Here is a 14686-nt window from a genome sequence, read left to right as displayed (position 1 = left end):
TCTTTTGCATTGCACAATTATAACAACCTAGATTGAAATGCTATACTTTTGACTACAGTATATATACAGTACAAATGCAGTGTTCTGATTTCCTTTTTTATTGTTCTCCACATTGTCTAGAAGACAAAAATGATGAATCATTAAAGACATCCGGGTGATGTCAAAAAATTTTTTTTCCATAGACACATTTGTGAAGCCAAGCTTATTGTATTCATAATTTATAGTTTTGCAACCTGCATGTAATAATCTGCATTTGGCTATACTGTGTTAAATATAATCTACAGTATGAGGTGCTCATTCACCTTTATTTTTACCTGTATTTATAATTGATTGCACCACTTTTTAGTTTTGTTCATTTTATAAAATATTTATTTTATCCTTGTATTTTTTCTTAATTGGTTTATTTAACCATTTGGTTCACTGCTTCATAGCTTTTGATTTATTTATTTGTGCGACGAATCTTCAGTGTTCTTTTAGCAGGATATCTTTAACCTAACATTCTCCACTGATTATGAGTTTATTTTATGCTGTTTTACTTAAGCTCTCATAGTCTTCCTGCTTGAATTTACCTTTGTTTTCGGCTTTAAATTCATTTTTCATTTACCTGTTTATTTACAAGTACATTTTATAAAATACTTCAGGCATAACATACTGCATTATGATCAAAGTTTTCTAATTGTTCTCTATCCTTAATCTGACGTGATTATTGAAAAAAAATGGATAAACACAGGCCATCCCTCTTGTAGGTACTCTGAGAAACAGGGTAAGCAAGCAGTCAGTAGCAGTGTCTATCATTTCAATTTCAAGTGATGTTGATCAAACTTTTCCCAATCTGTGTGAGAAAAACTAAACTCTCCCATGATAAATATGTCTTCCATTGCACTTACATTCCTATTCGTTATATAGAATATCTTGTTCAATATGTGCTCTCTCTATAGTACGCTGTTGATTCATTAATGCTGTATTCCTCACTATTACTCTCTCTATGGCATAGGCTTGTGATTCACTTGGTTTTTATGACATGCTAGTGCCATGCTTGCAGTAAACATCATCATGCAGTAAACATCATCCAATCTTATAAGCATTGCTATGAATAAATATTAAATAAAATATATTCTCACACTTTTGAAATGAAACAAAAGGGGCTATTGAAAAAGAGAGGATGCTGTTAATGTACAGTAAATATACATACCCCACACCCTACTTGTCACGCCTTCTGCAGCCAGAGGGTGCTCCTACTCTGTTCTGTCCCTAGTTTCCTGTGCTTTGCTGTCCTTCCGGTGTCTCTCTCTCTTGGGCTATATATTTCCGGGTCACTTTTTCCCCTTCGCTCAGCATTGACTTCCCGATGTCCTGAGACCCACCGAGCACCAGACCACTGCTCCATCTGTGGCCTGAGGGCATAGGTTTCTATACGGCATTACCTGAACCCCTGCACTACTGAGCTCTGGCTAATTCCCCGTTCCGCCGCTACACACAGGATCTTTTTCTGCTCTCCTGCCGTTCCACGGCTCATCTCTTTCGACATCCGTGACAGAATGCTGAGCCATCTCCGACCCTGCGAGCGGCGATTTTTGCCTTCCCGCAGCTTTTCTTTTTCATTGGGCTTTTTTTTCAGTTCTTCTATTCTAATCGCGGAATGCTACTCCTGGCTTCCCTGCCTGTGAGCGGGTCATTCAGTGGTATGCCGTCCCGACATCCGCTTACGAATACCTGGCTTTCCTCAGGTTGTCTCTCCTATCCTCATTGCTGGATATCAATCCGGTCATCCATGCTTGTGAGCGGGCCCTGTGCCTAGCTTTCCTCGGGTTGATCACTCTGATATCAGTGATAAAATGTTGAACGTGTTTTTTGCCCAGTCTGTGGTATTTTTCCAGGGGTTTTGTGTTTTTATTTTTGTTTTTGCTTGGTGTTTTGATTTTTCACTTCCTGGTTCTCGGAACCTTTGGTTCCTACCTGTTTTGTGTGTAGTTACCTTGGTCTCCCAGGTTTATCTTATTTGTTTGTGCTTGTATACGTGTGTTTTATGTTTTAAGTCTCTAGAGCTCTTCCCCTGCCCCCCCTTCCTCTGACCAAAAAAGGTTTCTACCCTGGAGGAAGGGGCAGCTCTCAGCTGTGGACTCCAAGAGGTTTCCTTACATTAAATTAGGTTTTTCCTCCCCCCAGTGCTGTGCAGCTCATTTATTCGTTGGGCGTCAGGAGCCACCCATGGGGGGGAAGGGGGTACTGTCACGCCCTCTGCAGCCAGAAGGCGCTCCTACTCTGTCCTGTCCCTAGTTTCCTGTGCTTTGCTGTCCTTCTGGTGTCTCTCTGTCTGGGGCACCAAGCCGCCGCTCCGTCTGTGTCCTGAGGGCATAGGTTTCTATACGGCATTTCCTAAACTCCTGCACTGCTGAGCCCGGGCTAATTCCCCGTTCCGCCGCTACACATAGGGTCTTTTTCCGCTCTCCTACCATTCCACGGCTCGTCCCTTCCGACATCCGTGACACTACTAAACATCAGATTTTAGTCACTGTAGTTACCTTAAAAAATTCTATGAGAAAGAAAAGACTAATCACCTTTTGCAAGTTTGAAGTAAACTTTGTATTCAGTGAGTTATTAAAACCTACTTTACCATCAAATCAAGATTGTAATGTTTTTTAAAAGTCTGCCATTACTATCAGCACAGATATAATCTTATCTCTCCTAAGAACAGGTTTGATCTTTCAAAACTGTTTATTGTTGTTTTGTGTCAAAGGAGAACTAACCTTGCTGGTTTATCCCAAAATGCAATTTGAAATTGTTTTTTCTCATAATGTCTCACTAGACATGGAAATAAATGTGTAATTACATAGAATACTTGTGTGATTTACAGTAAACAAAAATTTGTATTGTTCTTAAAATTTCACATGTGGATAAAGTTTCCGTTTTATTTTACATTTTGTTTTTTTACTGTTTTATGGCATACTTTTTAAATAAGCTTGAGGTAATGGATATTAATTATACAGTATTCTCAAATTTCTAGCCTTTCTAGAAAGATAATTTTTAAGGACATTGTGTGAATATAAAGAATTGTTTTCTTTTACTTTCATCCCAAATTGTATTCTGTTCCATTTAATGGATTGCTTGAAATGGTTTTACATACATGTAAAGCTGATTATTCTTCTTTTATATGTAATAAATTCATACGTTATGTTAAAGGCTTCACAAGAATATTTTTTTAATAATTTTTTTTTCTGCACACTCTTCACTTTAAATGTTGTGTCACAGTGGTCCTTTCTAACTTTGCATTTGACAACCAGATTTCCAATTCCATGCAATTTATCATTTCGCAAACTCGAAACACGTTGTGGTGTGTCTGAGTTCGGCGAGTATGTTTTTCTTCCGCTGATGTACAAGAAATGGTTGACTCTGTCAATATTGTTGAGCGTGCAGCTGGCACAATAAGGTTAGCAAGTCTGCAGCATTGTCTCTTGAGATTCAAGGGATGTCATTCCTGTCTAAGTAGGAGAGCGATAATACATCTGCACTCTGTGTCTGTGACACCTACCTGTCATGTGCTTTTGTCGCTGGACAACAGCACTTGTCATCTCATTGCAAGGCCTAACATGAAACGTGCATCACACCAGCATCGGGTAAAGTGAAATGTCGTGTCGGAGTTTATCCCAGGTGTCCGTTAAATCAGTGTGCTTAATCTCGATAAGTAGCATTACTACTGGAGTGGCTGCTATTTGTGTTCCCTTCACTTTGTTGCATACCTTCAGGACTGAGTAATGTATGATATAATTCTAAATCTATTCCCTGACACAAAAGCTATAAATTAAAGTTAAAGACAAACCCACCAAGATTATTTTATTCTTTCATAAAGAATATTAACTCCATAGCACTGTAACTGGTTGTAGTAGCTTAGGCTGAGAGCTACGTGAACTCGCTATGTTTGTTCTTGTCCTTGGATGTTACAGATATAAATACTCCCAATTCTAATCACAGGATTTAAAGTCAAGATTACTGTCTAGCCCTTTTTTTAAATGCGTAAGTTTCTTTGTTTTGTATTGCATTATTAACAACATGATACAGAAATTTAGTATTTGAAAAATATATTGAAAATACAGTGAACATCCGAATATTAGCTCTATGGCAAGTTTAAAAATGTGGTGCTACTGTAATGTTTACTGTGTAATTATCCTTTCTTAATATACGTGTAGCTTGATAGGGTAAGTGCTATTTAAAATGTGTAGCCTACCTTAATATTCACTGTGAATTTAAAAAGTTAAACAATCTATTTTTGTTTTTTACAAAGTGCCTATACAGTATGTCATTTAAATAGGATGAAACACCATCTAGGAAAAATTATCTTCCAAAGAGACTAAAAACAGGGCAAATTTGGCCGAGGAACCTCTAGTGTCTCAGCCTTTCACTTTAGAGTAAAATGAACCTGGAAGCTTTGTCTATCATAATTATCCTGTTAAGCAACCCTTGGACTCCCAGGAGAACATTTTAATAGGAGATTTTAAATTAGAATGGGATAGAAATGCATCCAGTAAGCGGAAATCCTGTTTAAATTTACATAATCATACCACTTTTTGCGTTCCTATTTTAAATCAAGAATGCTAATTATTCTGTTTTTAATGTTTATTTTAACTTAAGCACGTAAAAGAACACATATCAAAAGTCATTTCTTCTTGTCTCCAGCTCCTTGTACTGTAAGCACTCAAATTTGTAGTTTGTGGTTTATTTCGTTTTCTCAGTGACACAGAAAGTTGATGCAGAATAGTGCTATCTTAATTGAGATCCAGTAACTGCAGGTACCAGATGTTATACTATGAACATGAAATCATTGGAGACTTGAAGAAGCAAGTGAAAGTGCATTTAAAATATAACCAGGTGCTGATGATTTACCATCTACTCCTGGTAAATGAAAAGACCTTCATCTGGAGAGATCAACAGATGAGAAACAGCTGAAGTTTGCAGTGTTCATCATTGTAGGATTATTCTGTTAATTTTTTACTCACTTTGAATTTTCTAGAAGGAAAGCAGAATTGTTAATAAATTTCTGTGTTTTTCATCAACTTCAATCAAACACATAGTTGGTCATACGCAGTATTGCAGGCACGTAGAGATTTTTGCAATCAGAACACTGTAAAAGCTGTAGAAGAAAGCACAGACAGATAAGATACATGGCCAATACCTGAAATTGTCTGAAGACTTTCTTTTCTTATATGATATAACATTTGTTAGCTCCAATCATAAACTCATAAAATCATAGAGCAGTGCACATTTCAGCACTGGTCCTTTATTCAGTGGACAAAGCACTTTGTCAAAAATGTGCCTACACTACCTTGTTTCTCTGGTTTTATTAAATCTTACTTCTGCAGTGACACATTCCAGTAAGGCATGAAAGGCCCATTCTGCTGCCTTTCATATTATTCTAAACTGACAGTATTGTTTCCACTGAGGAAATAATATCCAAGGTTGACAGACTTTCAGCATTGTCAAGCACCACATCTCACTGCAAGCTGATGTGTTACAAAATTAGTAACTAGATAGTTGTGAAATGCATGTGTGAATAATAAGGCCCACTTTGGGGAATAGAGGACTATAAGATTAATACCAACAATTAATACAAGACATGCGTGTAAGGCCTTTTGGTTATTGCTTCAGTTTGTATTTTCCTAAATTCAAAATCTAAGGTTACCTGCATGATGTATATTTACTATTTGTCTGTAAGTAGTGTAGCCCCCCACCACTCATACACACTCACACTACAAAGCAAGATTTATAAATCTTATTTGAAATTGCTCTGTAGAGAAAAGGAAGAGATGGGGATAACATTGTAAAAGAAATTATTTGAAACCAAACAAGTATTGTTGGGCTAAATTACCTCATCTTGATTATAACACTATCATACAAACTCAGAGCTCATCTTTTTATTGCTATTACAAAAAGGCAGGAACAAACTCTTTATTTTTAAATAAAATAAGAGCACACCGACCTTGCGATAGCAAAATCTATGCCTTTTTTTAAATCTTTAAACAGCCTTGGTTTGACCTTGTTAATGCAGGAGCACTTTAGTAATCTGTGCTTAATGATTTTTTACATTAAACCACAGCTTGTGTTGGGCCCTTGTGTGTCACAGTAATTTAAGATGCAGTCATTTTGCACATTCCAATCCCATTATGTTACATTGTTACTGAATAAAGACTGGTATTATGTTCCTCCTATAAAGGGCAGAAGTGGCCTGAATTTTATCTGCTGAACGAATCAATCTGGATTATGTCAGCTGAAAAGAATTGTGAACTGGAGTCGCCAACAGATGGGGGGGATATTTTAAAAATGTATTTGTTGATTCTGAATATATCGACAAAGATAATACCTTGTAGTGACTGAAATGTATTTTTCCTTGTATTTTTTATACAGCTTGTACTAATTATCATTTCAGCAGAAATTATTAGGAGATCAAATGGAAATCGAATGCCATTTCCTACCATTAATTCAGTGTTTTATTTAAGCTGTCATGACAGGCTGTCTAGGCTGTGGGAAAAAGACTGAACAAATAATGAGTAAAGGTTTAAGAGGAGACGAGGCAAGGCTTGGCATGAGAGATGAACTATTCATTAGCAGCTCAAAAAGAATGATTGAAGTAACTTCTTCAAGCAAAGGGCTCCAGCCTAGGAGAGTTGGCTGCTACCTTCCCTGTTTGTGAAGGCAAGGTTGTGAAAGTGTCAGAAGGTCAAGCTCCAGTAAAAAAAAAGCTGAACCTGTCAGACTTTGAGTTCAAGGATGGGGGAGGTTCATTGTCATATACTGTATACAAGATATAGCTAGCCCTGTATAACTCAGATTCATATCAAGGTCATATTCTCTTAATATCTAAGCATTTTTGTTAAACATTGCAATCTCCCTCCCTCCATTTACACTATGAATCAAAATGATAATATTCATTTAGTCATATAATTTACAGATAGACTCTGAAGGGTTTTCTTTTGGTCTTGTAAGAGGCACAAATTATATCCGTAAAGCCTGCAATGCTCGCTCTGAGTTCTGTGTTCTTCTAAGCATGGGACAGTGACTTTCAAAAGTCAGATATGCCCTTCACGTTTTACTGGATAAAAGAGTAAACTTGGTGGCATCTAAGAATCTGAGCCAGCGTTTTTAAATATTTTTAAAAGTTCAGTATTCAACATCATGCATGGCACATATTAAAACGTTTTTTTTTAATTGATCTACAGTGTTAAAAGCTGGCATTAAAAAAATTGAAGTTAGTGAACAAACAGTATGTATTTACTTCTGAAACTATTGACTTTCCAACACTTTTCTTGATTATGCAATTTGCAAGTCCTACCTTAAGCTATTACATATTATACAATAAACCTTTAAACAAAATCTTTGTGGCACATGTAGACCACCCCTGGGACAGCTCCAGTAAAATTTTCCACCACACTTTGCATTTGTAGTTCTTTCCATGCACTTCAATAAGGTTGTCTTCGATTTATAAGAAATTTCACCATAAACCACAACACACATTATACTGCGAATTTTAACAGAAATATTCAGCAAGCTGGCTTTTGCGAATTCTGCTTTGAGGGGAATTCTTGTGAATCGGAGCCATGGTATTCATAAACATCCTGTATTCATTAAAACCTTCTAAAAATATTTTTAAGTGCACTTCCCTGTGTTCAGGCCATGTGCACTTCTCATATTTACATATTTATAAATACTGCCTGTACAATACATATTACCTTGCCAAAAACAACATTTTTCATTTTTTTTTCATGTTTCCGGATGTCTGTTAAAGTACAAAGCCCTAAAAGGTAGTGTGAGTGATGGTTTATTTTGTAACACAAGCTGTGCAAAAGGATTGCATCTTTGCATTCTAAAAAAAAAAAAAGAAACCGTTTTTATTTTGATATCACAATCTGTGGTTTGGGTGTTACATTTTCATATTTCCTTTTTCTTCCATTAGTCTAAATTCAGTTATCAGAATGTGCTTCATAAAAGTGTACTGAGTTGTATTGAATCATAAGTCTACTACCGTTGAAGTCAAAATTAATCATTGGATATTGATCCAATTTAACCGCTGAAGCAAAATGCAACTTAAATGAGTGAATCCGAGTCTAAATACTCTCATTGAGGTTCTACTATATTTAACAAAGTGTAGGTATTTTTGAGAACAGGTAGCCGGGTGAGAAATAGGCAATCGGGTCATGAATGTGAGGAAATAATTTATTGTAATTGGTTTGGCTATTTTTACCTAACTTTTGTAGTCTTTCTAAAACACATTATTGTAAAATATAGTATAAGAAAATTCCCCTTTTGATTGTCTATGATGATCTTGCTTTAGATTGGGCTTTTCCTAATGTTTTAGGATTCATTTTTTAAAAAGAATTTTAAACAGTGTCATAAGGATAGTCACTGCTGAAACAAATGCTTGGTTTCACATTATTTGCCAGCAGAGGGAGTCCAAGGCTTAAATAAAAAAAAACTAATTTATTTCTATACTTTGTTCAATTTACTCATCTCACATAAAATACATTTCTTCTAACACTTTATTCAATGACTAATTTAAATTTAAAATTAGTAGTTGATATAGAAGTTGTGTAGATAGGAACTAGGTAATATACAGTATGTGATGTGCTGCAATTAAGTTGCATAAAATTGAAGAGTAATTTCATTTTAAAGGGGTAAACCGTTGAAAATATGTATCAGACAGTTTTATAATGAATTGAAATTATTAATAAAAATATATACAGTATATATAATGAATATGCACACATGTATTGGAAAGTCTTCTTGCAGAAAGAAAATGCAACTAATGCCATTTAAGAGTGAAGATGTACTTAGGATACTTAGAACTTAGAGTTCAAAGAGACTGTTGCCAATAATTATGTCAATAGGGTATAAGTATAGGCTTTTAGATTTTTGTCAGTCTAATACCCTTCCATCATCCCCAGCAATCCACTACTAATGCAGTAACCTTTTGGTTAATTGCGGGTGTGGGAGGAGTTCTGTCTTCCTCATCTATATAGCCAGGTGGTTGACCCTCAAACCAAATGGGTTAAAGCCAAATTATCAGTAAACGCTTTCCTTATTGCAATAGCATAGCAATAAGTAATAGCATGCATGTTCACCTTATCTAAATTTTAAACTTCCATCTGGAGATATCCTACCACTGCACAGTGATTTTAAATTAAGCTTGAGAAGGGTGGTTGTTGCTGGATTCAGCTGACAATCAATCAATCATTTTATCTGGTATAGCACCATTCCCCACACTGTCATTCCTGTTGCTCAATGTCAATTACATTATCGGGAGAAAAGGAAGCATATCAAATAGAAGCATTCCCAAACCACCATAGAAATAGGGAGAATTGTATTTCAAATGTTTTAATATTTCAGTACCATTTAATTTATTTTCTGACAAGCTGAAATAGTTTCTTAAGATTTCTAGCACTTAATAAAGCAATCAGTCCAATTAAAATGGTATACATCGGTAGCATACTAAAACAGTATAAAGTTCTTTGGAACTTTAGCAAATACTGTATACTGTATAAGCCCAATATGCAACAACACAAAAGAACCTATCGAAACACCTCTCAATTGCTTTGGCAGTCAATAGGGGAAAGGAGACACAGGATCAAGTAATAACATTCTACTGTAGGTTGCTTATTTAATGATCAGTGAAAAGCAAATATATGGTTCAGTTTGTCACTTCTTTTATTTTTTAAAATGTATTTCATTTTTTTTAAATTAAGGAAGTGGGCTGTGCTTTTTTAGCATGAGCTCCCATGTTTGCATAATTACAGTATATTTAACGGATCAAGATGTTTTTAATAAGGAATACATTTACAATTGTATTATAATTTATCATAACATTATAACATTAAACAGCATGTCTTGACTTTGTGTGCAAAGCGCACTGATACGGGAAACTACAAGCTTTGGGTTTGAAACACCAAGGAATATATTTGTTTAATTATCTTTTGTGCGTCTTCACAGCATCTTGTATGAAGTGGTTTTAGTCAATGAGGCTCATTGCTCCACCTAGTGTCCAACCTGTAATGTTCCTTCTATTTTCTACAAAGGGCTTTATTACAGAACAGCAAGTACAGTATGTGGACTACTACAGTGTAAAGATTGTATCTAACAAACTGTTCTGTAGAAATGTTAAGATAAAATACTCTCTTTTAGTGCCCTTCATATACTTTTAGTAAGGCTAATTGCATATACTGTAAAAAAAGCTCTTAGACTACTGAACTTTGCTTTAATCTAATTGTTAATTGTGCATTACAAACCTAATACTCTATGGTATTAAATGGTGGGAATCAGTTAGATACAAAGAAGAAGCTTCTGGAAAACATTTGCAATTGGTAAATGGTTTGATTTTTAAAATCTGATCTAGACTTCACTAGGAATATCAACACCCAAGAATTAAGTGTACTGAAAGGTTATGAAGTGTTTGGGGAAAATGTGGCCTAACTGGCTTGGGTGAGGGCTGACCTCCTGGCCACAGGTTGAGGAGGCTGGGACCCCCATACAGAGTGACGAGGGGTGGAGGTGGGATTCAAAACGATGTAAGTGAGGGAGAGAAGGGAATCACGTTCAGTACTAATAATGTTTTAGGAAAGGAAATGAGGATGAGCTCTTTTCCAGTTCAGGAAATCCAAACGATTTTCGTTTGCTACTTTTCTCTTTCATATTGACTCTCATATGCACTATTGTACTGCACAGTTTAAGAAGACGGGTGAGCTCTTTTCCAGTTCAGGAAATCCAAACGATTTTCGTTTGCTACTTTTCTCTTTCATATTGACTCTCATATGCACTATTGTACTGCACAGTTTAAGAAGACCATGCTAAAACTACTTTGCTTGTGGCCCTGAATTTGGAAAATAGTTTAGAATATGTCTAGATGGATGGTGCTAAAATAAATATGTTTAGTATTTTAATTTTATTTTATTTAGTAATTGTATTTGTCATTTTATGTCATTTCAATATATGCAATGGCTTTACTTAATTGATTAAACTGTAGATCTGTATATGATTAATATTGTGAACATTCTTTCTTTTATAAAACTGCACATAGCATCTGAATTATTTTAGAACTGATTTACACTTTAGCAAACAAACTTGCTTGGAAAAGAAGGCTGAAATTTTTTTTTTCCTAGTTGCCATTAGTTTTTATCAGTGTTTGTTGATAATTACTATGATAATTGTATGCCATAATCTATTTCACATTATTTTGACATACAGTATACATAAAAAATATGTATGAAATTTAGTTTTGTAATAAGACAGCATATGTTATACATATACAGCATTTTTTCCAGTGCAAAATGCCATTTGTATAGACTTGAAATGTTTAGGTATGTACAGCCTATTTAAGTAAAACGTTTTAGTAACTATCGAAAAGTGACTAATACAAAAACCAAGACATTTTTCACTGGAACAAACTAGATTGTGTCTGATGCACATGTCAGATTGATTGAATTCAGCAGGAATTAGATTTAATCTCCATTTTTTCTTTAAACTATAGTTCGTCAGTGGTTAAGAGAGGAGGAACTGCCTAACGATCTTCCCCAGGAATGTAACCTAGCAGTTCTGAGTGAAATGCAGGAGGATTCACTTAACAAAGACTAATGAAAAGCAGAAGAAAAGTAGCATCTCGGCGTGAGCTGTTCAGCTGGAGAAAAAAATCCATGTCATGAAGGAATGAACTGAGGCTATGACTTTAAAACACTGAAAAAGAGAAGGAACACCATTTTCTTGAATCGGCTTCTTCTGTGGATGGAATGTTCAGGAACCTTTAAAACTGTAACAAATTGTTGGGCATAAAGCTGCATTGTTCTAGAATTGTCTGCAGAATGATTTTAAGATATGATATCATGGTTTCCTACCTTGTTTCTTCCATTTTACAATATTTTAATATTTTTGTCACCTGAAAGAAATGCAATTTGTGCAGTCTGTTTACATTCCTTGAAGGTAGTTCCTGCTCTTTACCTGGTGAAATCTGCTGTTTTGCCACTTACCGTACTCAGAGTCAGACATCTTTTCTCTAGTACCTGTATCACCAGTTGTTATGAATATCATTTTTACAATCATATTGAGTAATGAAAGCAAACTATTTTCCTTAAAACATGATTTTGTTATACCAGTTATTTTTAAAACATATCCCATTATATGATGTTGGTAATCAGATGTTAGCCAATTCACAACATTGTGCAGTGTTAAATAGCTACATTAAATTGTATTGTATGCTGCATCTTTAAAATGGAACATAGATTGAAAAGTAAGCACAATTTTGGTCAGTTAAAGTGATCCTTTGCAATTTACATAACCTATCTACAATATGTGTTCAGACCCATGTGACTGACTTGTTATTAGATGACTATCTAGTCTGCAAATGGGATCATGGTGCATTGCTTGGGATGTATGAATATTTACATTGTGCTGTCATAACCTCAGAACATAAATATTTCTAAAGTCCGCTGCAGAAATAACAATTCCAATTGTGAAACAGCAGAAAATAATGTTATCACTGGTGGATACTGCATAATTCTTTGTACTAAGAAACAAAAAACTAAAAGAGGAAGTAGATTTATGTAGTAAATGTGGATATTGTCCATTGTTTGTTCGAATGTAGATTTGTAGATTCTCAAAGAACTTAATGTAAAAAAAAACATTGTGAATGTGAAAAAGCAAAATGCAGAGATGTAACGGATGTATCTAGTTTACATACTGTAAGTCTGCTCACAATAGCTAGAAATATAGAATCTTAAAAGCAACTGTGCTTTTTTACATCTTGTTATGTTCAAGAACAATGTTGTTGCTGATGTTTTTAAAGTTCTGCCACAGGTAAATGTTTTAAAAATGACTACTAAAATGATTTTATGTATTAACTAGTTTAAAAGCAAGAAAAACTGTAAAATTATTGTCTAGCCCTAGATACAGTTCTACACTGTTGCATCTATTAAGCTAGCTGTTTTGGCTGTAGTCTTTAGAATTAATTATTTTTCACAGTACTGTACTTTGCCTTCTACATTAAAAAACTGACAATCTTTTCATGTGCTGCAAAACTATATCCATATATATCTACACATAGCATAGACAGAACTTCCTCTTTCAACAGTATTTTGCACTACGATAGTATCATAAAATATCTAGTGCACCCAAAAAATGAGAAGTTGAATATCTTGTGTGTTCATTGACATTGTAAAATGAGTCTTTGTTATCCTGTGAACCCAACAAAGTTTGCTAAGTTCTTACCTGTTGAATTTATGTATTACGCTGGTAATGATTATTTGGTAAAATACTGTAAGTGTGTCTAATATGAATTTGACTACTTTTTACAGTCTGTGCTAATACATAATTTCTTATTGAAGATTTCATGTTAAAATTTACCATGAAGTTCTCATTAATATGCAAAAACTACATGAGTTTGCCTTTTGAAAGTTTTCCATCATTTGTTAGTGATCCTGCCTCAATAAAATGACACCCATTAGTAAAAAATACTGAGAAGTTGTATCATGTCAGAGACCAATGTCTAACTGAGGTGAAACAGAATTATACACTCAATACCAATAAATACAGACCATTGTCAATTTCAGAGTTTAATACAGAAGTTTAATTGGCCTGATAATGGGTCCAAACTCCTATATAGCTTTGCTTGCATGTCACTGAATTTTAAAACCCCCAAAATTGCCCTAAAATGTTTTTGTGCTCCATTGGAGAAATATTGACTAAATATTTCTGAACAGATTAAAGTGCTAAATTCTAAATTGTCTTGTGACTTTAGTTTTTTTTTTTGTTTTCAGTGCAAGTTCATTGAATGCTTTTTGTTTTTGTAACTACTGAACTGTACTTGTAATAAAAACAGTATGTATTCAAATGATGTCTTTATTCATGCAAAAGGAGGTCTCATACACTTATTTCTGGAATAGTCTGTCAAATTATAGAACAAGCCAGGGGTTCATCTCAACTATTTTAATTATTTTTTTTATCTGTTCAAATTTGGTTTGAATTTAAGGTAGTTTTATTTGAGAAGAAATATTTAGTACCGAGTACTGTAATCAGAAAGGAAGTCTCAAGAATCAGTTTCCATCTTGCATTTGCCTGCTGGTGATAGCAGAGGCCATATGACTTTATTTGATAAAATTAAAAATGTAGAAAAAGTTTTAAAAGAGTTTACATACAGTACATGTGAATATTTTGAAATCCACATATTGTCAACCATTATTGGACACCACAGTCCATATTTGATATCTGTGAGTGTAGTAGTCTTGAAAACCAAATTGTGGCTAGATATCAGCAGGTGCTTTGCCAGGTCATTCTTCAGCAAATTGGAGAACATAAGAAAGTTTACGAATGAGAGGAGACTATTTTGACGCATCTAGCATATTTGGAAGTACTTCATTGATCCAAGGATCTCATACAGCCATTTTATTTGATTAAATCAGGTTATTGGCTTCAATAGCGCAGGCTGGGCATCTTGTTCCATACTCCCACAACCCTTTGAGTAAAGATGTATTTTCTGTTCTTGGCTTTAACTGCAGGTCAAAGACTCATTTTCAAATCTAGATAACTTGCCTGGATGTGCTCAGGCATGTACTGTATTTTGATAGTTGGGAGATGGTTCAGATGATAAATGCCATTAATATGGTTTCTTTTGCATTTTGGATCTTGCAAAATCTAACCCCCAAGCTTGATGACTGTAGTA

The 14686-nt window shown here is 34.8% G+C and overlaps 1 protein-coding gene across 5 annotated transcripts in view; it reads left to right on the top strand.

Annotated features, from left to right (window-relative positions):
* Positions 1-14686, top strand: part of znf536 (zinc finger protein 536) — a 172155-nt gene that overhangs the window by 143711 nt on the left and 13758 nt on the right. The window contains exon 6 of one of the 5 annotated variants that reach the window (XM_015368643.2): positions 11507-13858. The exons of the other annotated variants lie outside the window; for them this stretch is intronic. Within the exon in view, the coding sequence (XP_015224129.1) occupies positions 11507-11610 (104 nt within the window). The 3' untranslated portion in view covers positions 11611-13858. Of the gene's footprint in view, positions 1-11506; positions 13859-14686 lie in introns of those variants that run through there. 5 annotated transcript variants of the gene reach the window in all.

Source organism: Lepisosteus oculatus, chromosome 20 (assembly GCF_040954835.1).
Source record: "Lepisosteus oculatus isolate fLepOcu1 chromosome 20, fLepOcu1.hap2, whole genome shotgun sequence".
Taxonomy (NCBI): Eukaryota; Metazoa; Chordata; class Actinopteri; order Semionotiformes; family Lepisosteidae; genus Lepisosteus; species Lepisosteus oculatus.
The sequence above is the reverse complement of the archived record's forward strand: the minus strand, read 5'-3'. Positions and strand labels throughout refer to the sequence as shown.